Raw genomic sequence first — 18,672 nt, 5'->3', positions numbered from 1 at the left:
GGGGCGGCACCAAGTACACGCTTACTTACGAGAAAGAATGAACTTTAGATTCTTTACACTTTCCAAGTGTCGCCTGATATCTCTGGCACGATAAAGCAAGCATGCTTTTTGTGGGCAACAAGAAGCAAATCTTAAACAACTTTTCAAGCGCTTCCATCGTGGTCGCTTTTATCGTGAGCAAGCATTCTCTTTGTGCTCCCCCTTAGTTAAGTAGGTCTAGTAGAGTAGTATAGTATAGACTAAATAAAAGTTAAAGTAGTGTTAGTAGTTAGTAGTGGTGTTAAATTTTTGCTTTAATTCTCTTTGATTCTGTCCCCGTACATATATGGACCGCTATGCAATTAGGCTCAGACAGTGTGATATAGATCTAGTAGTTTGTCGAATAAAAACGAGCATCAAATTTCAAATAGAGCCTATATTTTAATTTTTTAAAAATCGTTAATTTGAAGTACGCCGAAAGTCGATATTCATGTAGTAAAGTGAATAAAAAGAAACAAGAAAAGGGCTATTAAAAATCTATAACGGCTATGTATACAATATCTGAGCAGGAGATAATGAGATGGTAGTGAAAGTATAATGTTTAGTTGTTGTAGGGTATTAAATTTCCTAGTTAGGCCCATATATAGTTTATTAAGGCCTCACACACCATAGCTTGTTCAATTTTGACTTCGTCTGTCTCCGTAAAAACAATTCTAGTTAATTTATTAACTTTATCATTGCCCTTGAAACTTTGCATGGTACTTCTGCAGGCCTGCGACAAAACAAAAAGTGTATGCTGTAAATCCCCTATTATTTTTTACCCTCTTCAGGTTAATAGAAAACGTCTCAGAACCTAGAATCTAGCTTGCAATGACCTTTATGAATGGGCTTTTAAATTCTCTAGGTCATCCAATTTTTAGACCCATGGAAAGGTCAGAGAAGATAATAAAACAGAGTTCAATTTCATTTAACCTTATTTTAAGGGCAGTGAGACAAAAGTGAACAAGCTATAGTTGTATGTCTAAAAGGAAAAAAGAGGACCCATCTAAAGGGTAATGATTCGGTCATCATTGCACCAATTTCAACAAAACATTGATCAAATAAAGTTTATTTAGAGGATGTCAAATTTATCAAATGAAGAAAATTGACAGAGTGCTGTTGGACAGGCTGTTCAAGAAATTTCAACTTAAAAAAATCTCAGCTAAATATTTGTGTTTAAAAATGCCAATTTCTTAAAAATCAACCAAATGAAAATGTGTGTATTCATTGCATTTGTGCATTAAAATTAAAGAACTAATTTATTTTGAATCGACATGGCCAAATAAACTTAAAGAAGGTGGAGGTTGATTTTTTAGAAGTTATTTTGTGTTTTACTCTATTTTGGGTAGCATTTTAAAGACTTATTTGGACAAAGTTTTGTTGAAATTTATCCAAACATGACTGAGATATATATTGGTGTTTAAATGAGTCCTCTTTTTCTTAGACACAGGTATTACTTATAACAACTAACGACTTAACAACTTAAATTTAAAAGTTAGATTCTGTTTAGTGTGGCATGAACAATTGTAGCTTGAATTTCCTGTTAATACGAAAGGATTTAAAATCCCCAGTTTATTCTGTGCAACTTATCTTAACACAAATAATTCCAGCAGATTTGCTTAGCAACGGGAAGAATTTTGGTCATTTCGTCATTTCATCATACCTCTCGGCTTACTCTCTCTCTTTCTGCCCCCCCCCCCCACACACACACACCATAGCTGAGTAGTCCACCGTTTTGTCAATACTCGTCACACAATACGTGTTTTGTAGACTAAGATCCTGTCCTGCAAAAGAAAGGCACTCTCTCACTTCACCACCTGCTGCACACAGGAAGTGAGGGGGAAAGAAAATTTCTTTGGTGTCAGTCCACTTGATGGTCAACCACAAAGTTTTTAATAAAAGTCCTTTGACATCACTGTCTTCAAATTTTACTGTATCCTCAATGCTAATATATATTCTTTTCTTCTTCTGTTTGTAGGTGTAAACCGACACTTTCAGATGATTTCAGTTCATGATCGTCTCATTTCAAGCCACAAAAAGCTCTCGTCAAAGGATGTGTGGACACATCTCTCAACACTGTACGACTTGCAAGCTTTGGTAAGTCGAAGATAGTATGTTTGAATTTACCAGACTTAATGGGGATGGGAAAAAGACCATCATTTAAGATTCTCATCAAAATGCCAGATTCTTGTATTGGGGATCACACCAATTTTTTCATGCTTCCAATTCTTGAGTCTCAACTTCCTCAATCTTTGATACTGCATGTGTTCCACATTCAGCTTTTGCTGAGTTAGTTATGTAATTATAACTCCCGTATTTTTAGTTCAGTTTGTTTGCATGTTAGCATAACAAGGAATGTTTTAATTTTATCAGGGTGTGGCCCTAGCAACACTGATGAAAGTAGTGTCAGTTGGTGCAGACTATGTTTGGGTGCCCACCAAAGACCAGAGTTAACGTTACGACCTGAGATGGTCATCCCAATTATTTAATTTTAGTTGACCATGTAGAGGCAGAATTTTGAAGTAAGAAGTGAGTGAGGTATGAATTCAGATTGCCAACAGCACAAGAGATATATACCTATTTTTCAAATATTTGTCAGCTTTGGGGAATTTTACTTGCTGGATATGTGTCTGTTTGTATCCCTTCGTTATTTCATAGCAGAATTTTAGAAAGTGGAGTCCTCTCAGTACTCGAATGGTCAGTTTATAGTTAATAGTATATATATTGTCAAGTTTTTATTTGTTGCTTTGTGGCTGATATCTGAATTTTTATGAATAAAGATGTTTTCTTTTCTTGTCTACACTATGAAAGCCTAGTGGACAGAGATTGGAAAAAAAAAACCCATTCTTTTTTATGTATTGAGATACTGAAATGGGTTTTTTTTTCTCTTTTCAGAACGAGTCTGAAATTGTGCCGTTTCCAAATAAGAATGGTGAATTTGGACTCCGTGAAAGTGACCTGGTGGACCTGTGTGAGAAGAGTTTTCCCAGGACCTCGTACATAAATACTCCTGCAGAAACAGCTAAAACTGAAAGTGAGTCATTCAGCTGTTAAACTTGTCTGCATTGCATGTCGATTAGTCAAAATTTTTCAAGATTGCCACCATTGTTGAGGACAATAGTGGTTGTTTTAAACAGATGGACATCATATATAATAATAATAATAGATAGATAGCATTTGCGTAGCACAAATCCCTCCTCAACAGCAAGCTTTATGCACTTTACAATCTATACTATGTCATTACAGAAAAAAAGGCAAGGGATGTAGTGGTCATATGTAGCTTATAGGTGGTTGTCTGTTAGGGAAGGTGGAACTGGATTGCAGCTCACGTGGAAATAGAAAGTAAAGTATTTATGCAGCTAAAAATTAGTGTGAGCAGGAATTTTAAGGGAAGGAATTAAATTCTTCCTTTCACAAGTTTAGCTTTCTGTGGTTCAGGCCCCAGAAAAACTCTTTGGATAAAGGGAGGGCTAGTTCAGATGAGAACATTTGTTTTTAAGGTTTTGTTATGGACAGAATCAAATTAGTTTTTGATTTGTAGCGAATCAGCCTATAAGGTACACACCTTTGAGTATTTTCTAGATGTTGAGTCAGGAAGGGTATATTTGAACTCTTCCTGCACTATTTTCATAGAAAAGGAGCCAAAGTTTTAGTACTCTATATCGGTAAACTGGAGGTGCTTTCATTCTTTTGAATTTGAATTAAAGTGAAAATGAAATTGACCAGCAGACTTTTCAAGAGAGAGTGAATTATGCTGCATCTGCTTTGAAGAGATATAGTTTCCTGCTTTGCACAGGTTTTGTGCGGTACTTGTCTTTGATTGACAAGCCAGGAAGAGGTGAAGGAAAACAATCTTTTGCAGTCTCAGCACACTGACTCACACTTGCACGTGCCCAGTGCTCACTGGCAATGCAAAATTATGTTTGCTGAATAATAGTGCTTTTGAACATATATGACCATTATATTCTTGATAATTTTTCACATCACCTACAGCTAGATCTAGAGTTGATGCTTCTAACATAAAAGTTTACAAAAGTCTCAACACAAATGTTTATATTGCTGGTTTGTCTCCTTAAAAAATTGTCATTGAAATGTGAATTTATAAGTCTTTTCTTTGACATTTGCATTGCATATTTTTATTTTGAGATAATATGTCATAGATATTTCTTGTGTTACTTGTATGTGGCCTGTACCCTGCCAGGGGTGAGAGGCATTGATGATGATGATTTCTTGTGTTAATGTTCCAGACCTAATTTTGTTAGTGAAATGTTTTCTGATTTCAGCTTCGCAGACAAAAAGTTCCTCAAAATCTGGAAAACAAGATTCAAAGTCATCATCACATTCTTCAAAGTCTGACTCCAAATCTGACAGCAAGTCTTCGTCCTCATCCAGTAAACACGACAGTAAGTCCGGCTCATCATCGAGCAGGGGAGAGCACAAATCCAGCCACAGTTCGAGCAGTAAGTCCTCCCATCATTCCTCGGGTTCCAACACTCCAGGGCCGTCGCCAAAAAGGACCAAACGGACCCGCAACACGCCCTCATCCAACAGCAGTCCTGCCACACCGACAGAACCCCCTCAGAAAAGACGGAGATAGCATCGCATGTAGTGTTTTCTGTGCATGTATGGAGTATGTATTATGTAATGATGTTTATGATGTTTCTTTAGATTCTGTATGTGTGAAGTGTGGATGTTTTTGAGTGAATGGATAATGATCAAAGGAGTTGAAAGCTAGTTGAGAAAAAGAGGGAAAGAAAGTAAATGATGTTATTTTAGATGCAAATTGCTAATCTGGAGGGATTACGGTGGTTCAAAAGAGATGGTTATGAAGGGTATTTTAAAGTTTTCAAGGCCAGCTGTCCAATGGGATACAACGCTATGAAATATCTCTTGGTACTTTCCTCAATTTGAAACATTGTTTGACTAGGCTTGGGAAAAGTAGACCTCTATAATATAATTGGTCGCTTTTATGCACAACAAGGCTATCCCGAAAAATGCTGTTTTTTTTAGAAAATCGAAGGTAAAGTTTTTGCCCCTTGTTCAGTTTCTTCAAAATACAAGGAGAGTTTTGTCTATAACCAAACAAATTAAATATACCCACCAATGAAACCAAACTTCTCCTATAGTAGGCTATGGGCTACTGGGAGTGAACCTCCCTCCCCCTGGGGATTTTTCGCCACCATGATTTTCTGAAAGGGTAGGACCTAGGGACTTCCCAAAAAAAAGTTTGCACCAAAATGTTGGCAATCTACAGAGTTACGGCCCTTGATTGTTCAGAAATTAAGAAAATACTTGATTTTTATTTTGGGGTTCTCTGTGAAGCCAAAAATGTGTACTTTCATATGATGTAAAACTCAAATATTGTAAGATGATGTAAGTGTTGTAAAAAAAAAATTTTTCTAATTAATTACAAGGTGCAAAGAGGAAAAAAGAAAATTCAAAGGCTAATTTCTCAAAATCTATAGAAATGATTAATTCCATTGCTTCAAATCTTCTTTAACTTGATACAATAGTTTTCTGATAGGTACACACTTTGACTCAAAGTTTGAGGCACAAAATGAGAAGGATTGTGTGCAAAATAAATATGAGTTAAGGAGTTATGACCCCTGCTATTGCTATATTGAAAAAATACAAAACTGCCGCGCGTCATTTTAAAAACGTCAAAAAGGCGGCATGAGTACTTTTGTCTCAGATATAGAAAGAACAGATTGAAGAAAGGACATGTGCAGTGCATAACTATAACTTCAAAGGCCATGATGAAATAAAACCCCTCACTGAGAGACACTGGGACACCATTCAAAAATCAAAAACACAAAGGTGCCTTGCAGAAACTGACAGTGATAGACTATCCTCAGTTTGTGAAAGAATACCGACTGAGTTTGACTGCTCAACATGGGTTTCATGATTACTGCTACAATACATTCATCAATTTGAGGAGTCTAAGAAAAAGGCATTCATCAGGAGAGTCTGACAAATCAGCACAAGAAGGGTCTTGCTCCACTAGGAAAAAGGTAAAGCAATCGTTTTCAACACGCCTCTTGCCCATTTAATGCCTTTTCTGTGAAAAGACTACTGAATGGACACATGACAGCATGGGAACCAAGAAAGTTCATAAACTTGTCAAATATGTTAACAGAACATCTGAAGCCTCTGTAAAAGAAGCTGTAAACAGGAAAACTGAATCAAAACTTCGGGGCCAAATTGAAAATGCTGTTCTTATTGCCCAAGAGGCATGGTATCATGAACCATGTAGAAAAGCTTTCACACGTAAGGAGTATCGATGTTCACAAGCTTATACATCTAAATACTGTTCTGGAGAAGAAAAGGCAGAAGCTGAAGAAAGAAAGAAAGCTCCAGCTGCAGAGGAAAAAGCCCACTCCAAGGCTTTTCAGCACGTCCGTCAGTTTGTGGAAGAACATGTCACTGCGCTGGCCCTTGTTGTTAGGATTAGTCTTTTGAAAGAGATGTATTGCACTTTCATGCAAACAAATCATCCAGAGTTTTACAAGTACTACAAGACATATAAGTTGAGGAGAAACTTGTGAAGCATTTCAAGTCCAGGATCAACTTCTGGCAGAGATATTCTGGGACAAGTGATCTCGTGTACTCTGATGAAATTTCAACTGGGCAGGCTGTCGGAGTTGCCTTTGAAAATGTAACCTCTGAAGAGACTTGTTATAGAAGTGGCAAAGGTGATACGACGACCTGTTCTTGATGGATGCAATGAAAGTGAAAAGTGAAAAGTTACCTTGGCTTTCAGCAGACACAGATCTGCGCACAGAAACTTTGCAGATTCCACAAGTATGTACAATATTTCTTTCCTTTCTTTACTCTAAGAATGGAAAAGCACAGTCAACAAGATGCCACAGGAGAGTTGTTTCTACAGGTCAGGACATATGCTACAATGTGATGAAAGGGGAATGGAAAAAGCCTTAACATATTATGATTGGTATTTGTGTCCGTCATCCAACTGGAAACACTCAGCTGATCAATATCTTAAACCGGCATGGACATTCTGTATCCCACTCATTTCTCTCAGAAGTGGAAACTGCCATGTGTGACAGTATACAGCTTTCTTCAGGTAGTTTGGCCCCATCCATCATGCCTGACAACAACCTCATCACTCACTTCTGTTGGGACAATTTTGACTTGAATGAGGAAACTTTATCGGGAACTGGATCCACACATTCAACTCATGGAATAGTCATAGGAGAAATCAAAGAGCAGCCATACATTCCCCAGCCGACACCAGAGGTTGACAGAACAAAGAAAGGATCAATCCATATTCCAAAAAAACAGCTTGACCCGTGTTTTATCAATTCTAAGGTGGAACCCACCTTGATCACAAACAGATTATCAAAGATTTCAAAGTGCTCCATATGAATAATGAAAACAAAAGGCAACTGACACAGTTCTTACTTTATTATGTATGGCAACAAGATTGTTATGCAATGATGTTGCTGAACAGAGAAATATACTTTGCAAGTGACCAACAGTGCTTTGTCCTCAGTAGCAGTGATGGAAAGACTACAGACTCAAGACCTGTTCCAGAGTAACCCTCCAGCCATGAGGAAGCAGACACACTGCTGATCGTGCATGCCATCTTCTCTGATCAGAACATTGCTACTCCAAAAACAGACATCATTATTCGGTCCCCAGACACTGATGTCTTTCTACTGATGATTGCATTTGTTCAACATTTCACACACAGTTTGAATTTTGACACGGGTTGGGAAAAAGAAGAATATGTCTACACATTCAGACTCTCTGTTACAAAATGGAAACACATTTACAGGATTCTATTCTTGGACTCCATGCATTCTTTGGATGTAAGGAGTCTAGCGATTTTGTCTAGAGAGGAAAGGTGAAGCCGCTCACCATTCTCCACAGGCACCCAGAGTTTGCTGTTTCATTCAAGGAGCTAGGAACATCTGAAACTGTTTCTTCAGAACTGTTTTCTAATCTGGAAAAGTTTGTTAGTCACTTGTACGGAAAATCAGCTTACTCTAGCGCTAACAAGTTTCATCATGACCTTGTAAGGCTAAAGTACATGGCAAAAGGTCAAAGCTTACTGTCATGCTTTGATGGATTTGACACCATGCGAGAGAAGCCCTGAAGCTGACATCCTAGGCGTAAACTATTAATAGTATTAAACTTCAATATGGAAGCAAGCACATCTGCTCAACCATTAATACAAATGTACCTGATCCGCAAGATCATGGTTGGAAGAGAGATAATGGTGGAGTGCTCTCAGTGGAGTGGTGCAAAGACTTGGTCCCTCAACAATTGGTTGATATTTTGTCAGGATCAGATACAGAACAAGAGGAAGACAAAGATGAAAACCATCTCCTCTATCATATGTGATGAAGAAGATGAGATTTCAGATTCTGGAAGTGACAGCAGTGAAGATGAACTGATGACATAGAAAGCATCTAAATAAGACTTTACATGCAACACCAACTGACTTACAGTATAACATTTGGATAACTAGCACCCAAACAACTCACTTCTGTTACATATTATGCTCTATGCAAGTCAATTTCTAGATGCTATAATCTTTTTGTCAATTATATAAATTTCTTTGTACGAGACAACTCAATATAATACATCATGTACACAAATAGCCAATATCCATCTGCATTGCTAAGGCCTGTCTGTAACTCTGCATTGTACTGATTTTCTGTTGAACTAAATGTTTTGCATGTGTAGCTTTTCCTTTGTTGTGTAATACCCAGCAGGGAGTATGTTACGCTAACTTTGTGCGGCTGTTTTCAATTTTTAGAGAAAACGGACTTAAAACATTATTTTTTTCTCTATAAGCTATGTAAATAACTACCACAAAATGTTCAGTATAACTGTTTTTCTTTAACCCACAACGCCAACTTTAGTCTCAATTAAAAGAAAATCAGAATACCAACTAAAAAAGTGAATTAAAAAAAAAAGTTAATTTGCTCAATTTTCGACAATTCAGGGGCAATAACTCCGCAGATTGCCAACATTTTGGTGCCAACTTTTTTTGTGCATAGTCCTGAGTGTGCTCTTTCAGAAAATCATAGTGAGCAAAAATCCCCAGGGAGGGGGGAGGGGGGGTTCCAGTAGCCCATAGTCTATAGGTAGAGCAATGCCCACTTTTCTGTCCCTGTCGTTTTATGCAAGCAAAATTCTGAAATTATGTAACCTGAGCCCAAAAAATGTGAAATTATGCGATTCTGATTTTTTTAACAAAGAATGTTAAAGGAAAATAATCAGAAATTATGCCAAAAATGATCAAATTTTGTTAAATTATGCTGGGTGCATAAAACCACAGGGACAGACTTTTGGTGTAGGTCAAGATTTCTGGAAACCCCTGAAATCTGGGTTGGCCTACTTGTCCTTAAAAGCGATCAATTGAAAGAGTTTAAAATGTCATTTGAATAGGCCTACACAGAGTGAATGATTTGAAGAATTTGGTAATTGCTTCTCTTCTTTCTTTCAGTTACTGAGACCAAAGCATATATGAGAAGTTAAAGGAAATGATATGTGGGTAGATAATGACCTTTTTTCTCAAGTTAAGAGGACCTTTATAGCTAGAGAAAAGAAAATTAGTGTGCATATGCTTCACTTTAAGATACAGTGTTTATTATAATATTATGACGAATTTGTTGGTAATGTAGAATAGATTTGGAGACATGGTTAATGTAAAACATTTTTATGATGTGAGAAAGTGAGACATCATGCTCATATATGTTTCCTACTTTATTTTGTAATTTTAATTCTTATTTGCTACAGTACTGCAAAACATTGTGTTGAGATGGTGGTGACAAATAAAGAAAATTGCTGTATTTTATTTTGGCTTTGGCAAGTCTGGCTTTTATGTTGATGGAAGAATGTTTGTGTCTGAGTTAAAAACAATTTTTGTGTTAAATGCTTCCCTGGGTGGTTGGCGGGTGCTTTGGTGTGGTTTGCTTCTTTTTTCCTATCAAACATCTATCGTCCTTATCTCCCCTTCTTCTTTTTTATGTTTGTTACTCTCTTGTAACACCTCTAATTTTCTGACTCTCATATGACCTTATGCAGTTGCGAGCGCGGTAAAACCTATACTAAAACTAAAACTTAAATGCCTCCATCAACACAATTTAGAACATTTAAGAGGCAGGCTTTCGACCCTGCCTTTCAGAGTCAACACAGGCTGAGAAGGATACAACATCCCAGCAGAAAGACACCAAGAGAAACTCTGTAAAAATTCCTCACTTAGGAATCTAAATCAGGTCTCCTGTGTCGCCAGTGAAGCGCCTAACTGCTACACCACTGATGCAGGTGTGTCCAAGTTGGAGAGATGAGTACTCAGTGCTGATATTGTAGAGAAATTGGAGAGATGAATACCCAGTGCTGACATTGTAGAAAAATTGTTGAAAAAAAGAAGTTAAAAAAAATTATATATCAGGTGTCACTGGAACTGGAAGTTAATGAAAGTGACTTGCTACCTACATGTCAATTCATGAACATCATCCACTTGTCACAATGAAATTTCCATGCAATTTCACTTACTAAGTAGATCCTACCGGTTTCTTTAGCAGCCGTGAAAAAAGACCTCTTTCGGGAGCCACCACATGTAAAAAGTTATGCCCGAGTTTCATATGATAGTCCACTCATAAGTGTCAGATAGACATCGGCGAGCATGGTTCTCCATTCATATGCTCTCAAAAACCCTTCATTATCATGGTGTTTCCCTGTCGTCACCCACCTTTTCAGCTTTTCAAAATAAGTTTCTACGGGTCTACCCTGTTTGTGTAAGATGTTCAAAACCTTTATGTCAATTCAAGTGTCACAGAAACTGCATTTGGTACAACCTAATTGTGTCGCAACGCAATGGAATCAGGCGCACGTCAATTTTTGGGCATAAGTAGTTATTGGTTGCTCATTTGCCTTGCTTTCAATGAAAAAAAAATCCATTTATCTCGAAGAGAAATCGAGATATTTGCGATTGAAGGAGATTGGGTCGCCTGGTTTTTGAAGTAAAATTAATGAAAAACTGGCTGTCAAAGTTTGACGACTTCCATAGCTTAAGAGTCCTTGGAAACTGCAAATTCACATTTCTTGTGCCTTTAATCAATGTTTTTCCACAAAATACACTCATAAAAATGTTTTTGAATTGACATAGGCCCACAAGTCACAAGGTGTTGAGCCATAAAAAAAAGGGGGCTCTTGTGGCTGAGAGGTTTAGGTGTTCGCCTCTCATTCAAAGGTTCTGGGTTCGAATCCGGGTAGCGACCGAAAAATTTTCTTCTCTAAAAATTGTCTCCTTTCACCTCCTTTCCTGCTCTCTAGCAATGTTCTATCATCTGCTTTCGTTTCCACTTTCTTCCCTCACCTCCTTTGCCCTCCTCTGGGCTCCTAACTCTTTCTGCAGCCTTTCTACTGCTACTCCTTGGTTCCTTCTTACTGCAGTCTTTCAGCCACACCCCTAATCTTCTGGTAAGAAACATCTACAAGGGCGAAAAGTCTCGAAGGTCCCTGTGCAAGTTGCGCACGTGAAAGATCCCTTGGAGGTCTAAAATCAATAGAGTAGGCTTCGGCTGCCACCCAGGCAAAATTCAAAGTTTCCTACCAACTGGAAAAGTTAGTTGTGTCCCGCGAGCTCCTATGACCTTAGACAGTTGCGAGCGCCGTAAAACACTTACCAAAATATATATTTTTTTAAATTTGAAAATATTTCCAAACTTGCGGGAAAATGCAGATTTCTCGGATGTCATTATTTAGATGAGCGCCTGATTTCACCACACTGCCTCACAATTATTCATTTAAGTCAGCATCCCATCTGGGCTTCTTTCAGTGTTTCCTCTTTTGGCTGGATAGTCCACTAACATACCAAAAAATGTCCTTTTTCCCATTTCTCTAGTGCACCTGAACTAACAGAATTAGATCTTTGCAGATCTGTACGCCCTAGGGTCATTTTGTACCCCCGGGGTTGTATTTTTCACATTTCCGAATACTTCTAGTACGAAGATCTCTTTGAAACTTTCAGTATTTAAAAAAAATAATTTTTTGACAGACTGCTATGCAAAGCGTACGAATCTGATTAACGAGTAAATTTCCTCTTTGAAAAGTGGTGGCACAGAGTTCCCCACGTTGTATGGATATGATAGTAAAACACGACGTAAGGATAGGGTTAAAATGGTGGCTTGATTGCTTCCTCGCAATTGCGAAAAAGTAGAAATTTGAGTTCTAATAATCCATATGCAATGATATGATTTTATTTCTCATCTCTCCTCATCATGAAATATTTGTCTCCTCATCCCCATCTAACGGGGTACCAGCACATTTGTGTACCGGGATTATCTGCTGGGAAATAACTTGCATAGTACCGTATTTCGTGGGTTATTAAAGTTACTCAATTAACAAAAATGTTACATGGTAATAGGTCGCTTTTAAGCACAAGCGGGCTATCCCGAAAAAGGCTGTTTTGAGAAAAGCAAAGGTAAAGTTTTTGCCCCTTGTTTAATTTCTTTAAAAGGCAAGGAGAGTTTTCTCTATAACCAAACAAATATACACACCAATGATACCAAACTTCTCCCATAGGAAGGGCAATGCTCACATTTGGTGTAGGTCAAGATTGCTGGAAACCCCCGAAATCTGGGTTAGCCCGGTTGTCCTTAAAAGCGACGAATTGGCTATTTGAGCAATGGTGCAGTGTACAGCACTAGAGTCTCAAGGAACAATAGTAAAGAGTGAAGTAAACACATTCATGACACTTTCCAGCATTTATTCATTTTTTTGTACATATGGTATGTTATAATACATTTACTTACGATGGTGTGAAAATCTCAACAGACACATTTAGATCAAAATATCATGTTAATACAGTTCTATCTACAATGACAAAGATTTGCCGTGACATTGTCATCACTCAGCAACATAACATGAATAAAGACATTGTAGTACATTTCTTGCACAAATTTTAACAACTTTTGACTTGGCTTAATATTCAATGCCAAACACTTTTGTTAATAGTAAAAAAAAAAAAAGTAGCCTACTTTAAATAAGTGACCTCACTATGGAAATACACATTAGAAATAGGGTACATAAAACTCTTGAGAAAATGAAAATTTTAAAACTTTAACAGAAAAAATTCATCATTTCTGATAGAATTTCAACAGTTTGTGAGAAAAACTGAATCGGTTCACAGAAATGCATCTTAACTGAGACTCTGGGAACAAATGCAGGTTATGCAAATAAACTCCATATACAAAGTATTCCAAAAGCCCAAGAAAAAATATTGACAGTGGATGTGCAATGCCAGAGAAAATTGCACCAAAATATCGAGGAGGAAGAAACACAACCAGATGCAAGTTTGAAAGAAAGGCCTGTTAAAGAGTAGCAGTATGTTACTTCTTTTTTAAATAGAGGATGTACAGTCAAACCTGCCCTGACGGCCACTTTCCATTCCCCCCCCTTGTGTTTTTGCGATATAATTTAACTGTGTAAAACGGGCACCTGTCCAATGCGGCCTTGGCCACCATAATTTAACACACAACCCCTATCACACAAAGCAATAACACCAGTCTTAGACGGCCACCTAAGTGACTCCATTACGTTTTGTCATAAATTGTGCACTGGCCCCTGGCGTTGTGGGCAAGCCGTCATAATTCAATCACCTGTCGTTGTTGTTAGGTAGGCCCCTCCCACTGTTGACCAATAGGTACCAATTTTCAGCTGCTGGTGAGGTAAGCGTGTGATCCCTCATAACCCTTAAGCCCCGCCCAGAACTCACACACAAATCGTAAGTGAGATGAGTGGTCACTGTTTACCCAGTCTGTAACAAGGTAACAATGGACGTCAACATGAACTTGTGACAGAAGCGTCGCTCGTTCTCCCAGTGGTGGCAACCCATGTGTTTGTTTTAACATGGCATTCAGTCTTCCTTGTCTGATACATTTCGTTTTACTGTCACCCTTGTGCAAAATCAGTAACAAAATAAAAATTACAAACAAAATACGAACCAACAACAACAACAAAAACAACAACAATGCGGCTACTTTCAATTGGGATCTCAGATGGGAATGGTTTGTTTTCTTCATCTTGACCAGTCCTGCCTACGACGGCCATCTGTCTTATATGGCCACTTTTCTCCTTGACACTGGGTGGCCGTCTTACACAGGTTTGACTGTATTTGCAACTCATGCAAAACTCTATAAACCTACTGCAAAAAGTAGAGACTGCCCAATATGATAAAAATGATAAAAATGAAGTTTGGTTGCACCTACATCATACTTTGACATGATTACCTTGATGAGGAACAGTTCTACACGAATGACAAATGCTTTCACGTAATCTGTTAACTTTAAGTAATCGGAACTTTCCAGGCTGAGATGTGGGACTATATACTTGAAGTGTTGTTGTTATGTACAGAAGATGGAGCAATTCCGTGCGCTAATGGAATGTCTCTCGTCAACATTTCAGTTGACTAAATTTCACTGGTTGGCAGTAACAACTTCAAATTTCCACAAAATAAATAGATTTATTTGATGATGGTAGCATGTACATTTTCAATGTTTTCGTGTTCCAAACACTAGGTATGCATCCTGCAGTAATAATTGAAACCAGTTCTGGTCTTGAGTTACTATACATCATAAAAGAAGGGAAAGTGAAGAAAAAGAATTAGGGTAACAAAGTGTTCACTGACACTTTGCTTGGTTCAGGCTCCAGTTTGTGCATTCTTATTTCACCAGGAAAAGAGATTTGCACCAACAAGTGACTGTCCTTGGGTACCTCAGAGTAAAACAAAACTACTTCAAAATAGTTTTAAAGTTATCTCTGCTAACTTGATGTAAACGGTTCTGTCGTACCACAAACTATAACAAAACACTTGTAGCCTACTGAAAGCCTGTAAATCTAGAAACAAATTTGTTCACTGCCTAACAAAACTATTGAAGCAATTCTAGATAGCAATCTGAGGTGTATACATATTGCATGGGAAGTGTTCTAAAATAAATTACAAGAAATAAAAAATATTGCAGTAGACCTTGGATAATTTTAACAGTTGTTCTTTAAAGTTTAAGCTAGAGTCAAGCAAGCACATAGCCAACAGATTTTCAGATCCTACATGTTTTCTTACACATATATTTCAACGTATTTAAATCCCAAATGTAGAGAAATTTGTACACATATCGTAAAGATGTCTGTGCCTCCACCAATTTCGCTATGCGCTATAGGCTAAATGAGACTGTACTGTATAATTAATATAGAGAGAAATGGGCAACCCTCTCTATTTTTAAGTGCATATCCTGAGGAACGGTTCAGCAGACGCATTCAGTCTTTTCCAAGAATCATTGAAACCAGACAGAAAGGGAGTCTCATTCAAAAGCTACAGTCTTCAGTCCAATGTCACATCTTAAACTTAACAACATTCTTTATTTCAAACGACAAAACAATATTAATATAAAGAAACTAATAATTTGTAAAGCCCATACAGCTTGCAGTCATGATTATTAATCAAAATCAAAGCACTACCAATACAAAAATAAGCACTCAAAACAAATTCAAACAAAATAGGAATTATGCACTCTACTGGCGGTATCAACTCAAACCACAACAAAATCCCAATGTGTAGTAGTAGAAGAAAAAAACAAAAACAAACCCCCCAAACATGCACACAGTGACATACTACATTACAACACACCAGAATCTGTCGAAGGACAATGACATGGCACAAATGGGGGGGGGGGGGGGGGGGTGTTGGGAGGGGAGTGAGCAAGAGTTTTTTTCCCTTTTTAATTTCAACTGCTTTGCCGACCAGTCCATAAAGTCCAATGATGACAGAAGTGTTGATGGGCACGGTATAGCAAGACACTAATCAAATACTGGATGTCTTACAACTCATACCCTACCAACCTGTCGGAGAAATGTACAAAAAACAAACAAAAAAAACCCTTTAAAAAAAAAATAACAAGAGAACAACAAAGGCAAGACAACCAGCTTATTAAAAAGAAGCACAAACACCTCTTTGACTTCATCGACCCCTGTCTATTGAAACATTAAACAAAAATGTATTTACCGTGATTACTTATAGCCACAGATTGTTTTTACAAAAGTGGAAATAAACAAACAAAAAGACAGGAAAAAAAAGCAAACTAACCCAAAATCAATTCTGTGCAGTAATTGTAATAATTGTATATATATATATGTAACATTGTAACTGAAACAAGCATGAGGAGGCTGTAAGGATAACAGTGTGTTTTGTCCTTCCAAAATCACTTTTATTTAGAGGTGAAAATGATTTGAATTGCAAAAAAACAAACAAGCCACTTCCATGGATCTAAGGGGGAAAAAAAAAAAAAAAAAAAAAAGTAAAAGAACAATAGTCCTGAAAGCTTACTAGATCTATAACACCAAGGCAAATTTGTGCTGTATTTAGAATTTCTACTGAGGTGTGTGCAGGTTTGATTACTATCACAGATTTATGAATGAAAAACGTCATTGCAAATTATGGAATGTGGGAACCACTATGTGTCCTGTCCCCATACTGTCAAGCAGTAAACAGAGAACTCCTGTACGAATATACTTCAAAGACACTCTACATTGAACATTTTTTACACACAAGCTTGAAAGATCACAAAGAAAAACACACTAACATACACACAATGGAAAGAATGAATCAACTGTAGACAAGGTTTCTGCTTCATGACTCATTTGAACTTAAAAACAAACGAAATGAAACTGCACATTTTAAACAGAAAAACAAATGATTGAACACTTGGAAATGATGTAAAGCACAGCCTCACAGATGAATTCTCATGTCATATTACATATAGTCGCTTTTAAGCACAAGGGGGCTATCCTGAAAAATGCTGTTTTGAGAAAATCGAAGGTAAAGTTTTTGCCCCTTGTTCAGTTTCTTTGAGTTTTCTCTGTAACCTATCAAATATACACACCAATGAAACCAAACTTCTCCTATAGGTAGGACAATGCCCACTTTTGGTGTAGGTCAAGATTTCTGGAAACCCCCGAAATCTGGGTTAGCCTGCTTGTCCTTAAAAGTGACCATATATACAGGACACAAATGTCTCTCTCTTCCACACTTGAAATCGTCCATGATAAAAACTCTTCGCCATACCCGTGGTGGTCAATGGTCAGGGGAGAGCACTAACAGTGAGACAGTGGAATGGACAAAGTCTGCTGACAGGATACAAGTGTGAGTACAGCCCAATCTGCTCAAACCAAACCAGCGGGACCGCCAAATATATATATTTTTTTTTGGTTTAGCCCCGTTTTCAGTTTAGAGGCTTCAATATAGAAGAAGGAAAAAAAGCGGAGATTTTATTTTTCTTCAGTTTACTGCTGTTTTCCGATTAACTATGTTTGGTTTAAGCAGACTCCACCGTATATTCTGATAAATTCATTTTATTGACTTCCACCCATTCTCAAGTACATCGAAGTTACTGTGGGAAATATCAGTCTCAGAAAACAAACACACCTTCCAACTTAAAATACCACATCATTATAGTGCAAAAATGTTTTCTCTTAAAATGAAGAAATGTGTACATAACAAACATAAATTGTGTTGATCATGACAAGAGCAGCCAATACAAATAAGAACGGCTGTCATAACTTAAAGAAACAAACAACAGGAGCTCGTCAAATATTTGTGCCAAGAGCTTTGCAAAGAAGCCAGTTCATTATAGCATAGTTATTCCGTTAGCATGAGTATAAAAAGGTTCCATTTCGCAGATGTGTACATGAGAGAAAGCTGTAAGCTACATGATACCATTAGTATTTTAAATAATTTAGCGACTCTGACAGTAGAACATAAGTTAAGTGTAAAACAGTTGAAAAGAAGAAATTCTATCAAACAGGAGTTCCTGAGAATAGATGTCTAAACGAGTTATTCACCACGACAGGAGCTGCAGCTCTCTGTGTGTTCAGTGGGTCTTTTATCCCATTACACAGGAGGGGTAGGAGAGATCCCGACTCTTCCCTCGGTCTGGCATTAAACACTTTTTCACAGCTGAGAGACCACTATTGTGCTGTTGTGGTTGTTGTTGTTGTATACTATCTTTCATACTTCACAGAAATCATGTAAAATGCATGTCACTCTTTCCCCCTCAATGCTTTTGACATAGACATCCGCGAGCATAAATTACATACTATTTGTGAAATATGAATCTGCATACCTACAAGTGAAATATTAAAATATTCATACATGACATAAACAAAGAACAATGTTGAGCTTTTCCCTACAGTTTTTACAATACAAACATGATCTTCCCAGTGCAGTCATTACAAATGCATAATTCCGACAACTTGCTTCTTTTTACAACAAAACAGCAACAGTCCCCTTTTTTTTCTTTTTTCACTAGGTGAAGATACCTGAGAAAGACTCTTACCTTTTCAGAGATGGAACACGAAACTGAAATAATATTCCTCTTTCTTTTTATGCATGAAAGCTGTTTCAAAATATGCTGCGTTTCTAAGAAATGAATATGATAGTCCGAAAAAAAAAAAAAGCAAACAGAAAAAAATATACAACAAATGAGTTCCCCATGAGGAAGAAGCTAACACAATCACCAGTTGACACTTCTATATTTCCAAGAATTGAAAAAGACAAGAGTCATGCTACAGACAACATCATCTCTACAAGAACCAACAACAGGTAGTGGACCATGACCAGAAGTTTTG

At 37.4% G+C, this 18,672-nt stretch overlaps 1 protein-coding gene across 2 annotated transcripts in view; it reads left to right on the top strand.

Moving 5' to 3' along the window:
* The window catches only part of LOC101857033 (MRG/MORF4L-binding protein), a 12,424-nt gene extending 7,399 nt beyond the window's left edge, over window positions 1-5,025 (top strand). For both annotated transcript variants that reach the window (XM_035970561.1, XM_005101490.3), the window contains exons 2-4: window positions 1,997-2,115; window positions 2,914-3,052; window positions 4,302-5,025. In XM_035970561.1, coding sequence (XP_035826454.1) covers window positions 2,017-2,115; window positions 2,914-3,052; window positions 4,302-4,615 — 552 coding nt within the window. In that variant the 5' untranslated portion in view covers window positions 1,997-2,016 and the 3' untranslated portion in view covers window positions 4,616-5,025. The remainder of the gene's footprint in view (window positions 1-1,996; window positions 2,116-2,913; window positions 3,053-4,301) is intronic.
* Window positions 5,026-18,672: the final 13,647 nt, after the last annotated feature.

This window comes from Aplysia californica, unplaced genomic scaffold, assembly GCF_000002075.1.
Source record: "Aplysia californica isolate F4 #8 unplaced genomic scaffold, AplCal3.0 scaffold00285, whole genome shotgun sequence".
Taxonomy (NCBI): domain Eukaryota; kingdom Metazoa; phylum Mollusca; class Gastropoda; order Aplysiida; family Aplysiidae; genus Aplysia; species Aplysia californica.
The sequence above is the reverse complement of the archived record's forward strand: the minus strand, read 5'-3'. Positions and strand labels throughout refer to the sequence as shown.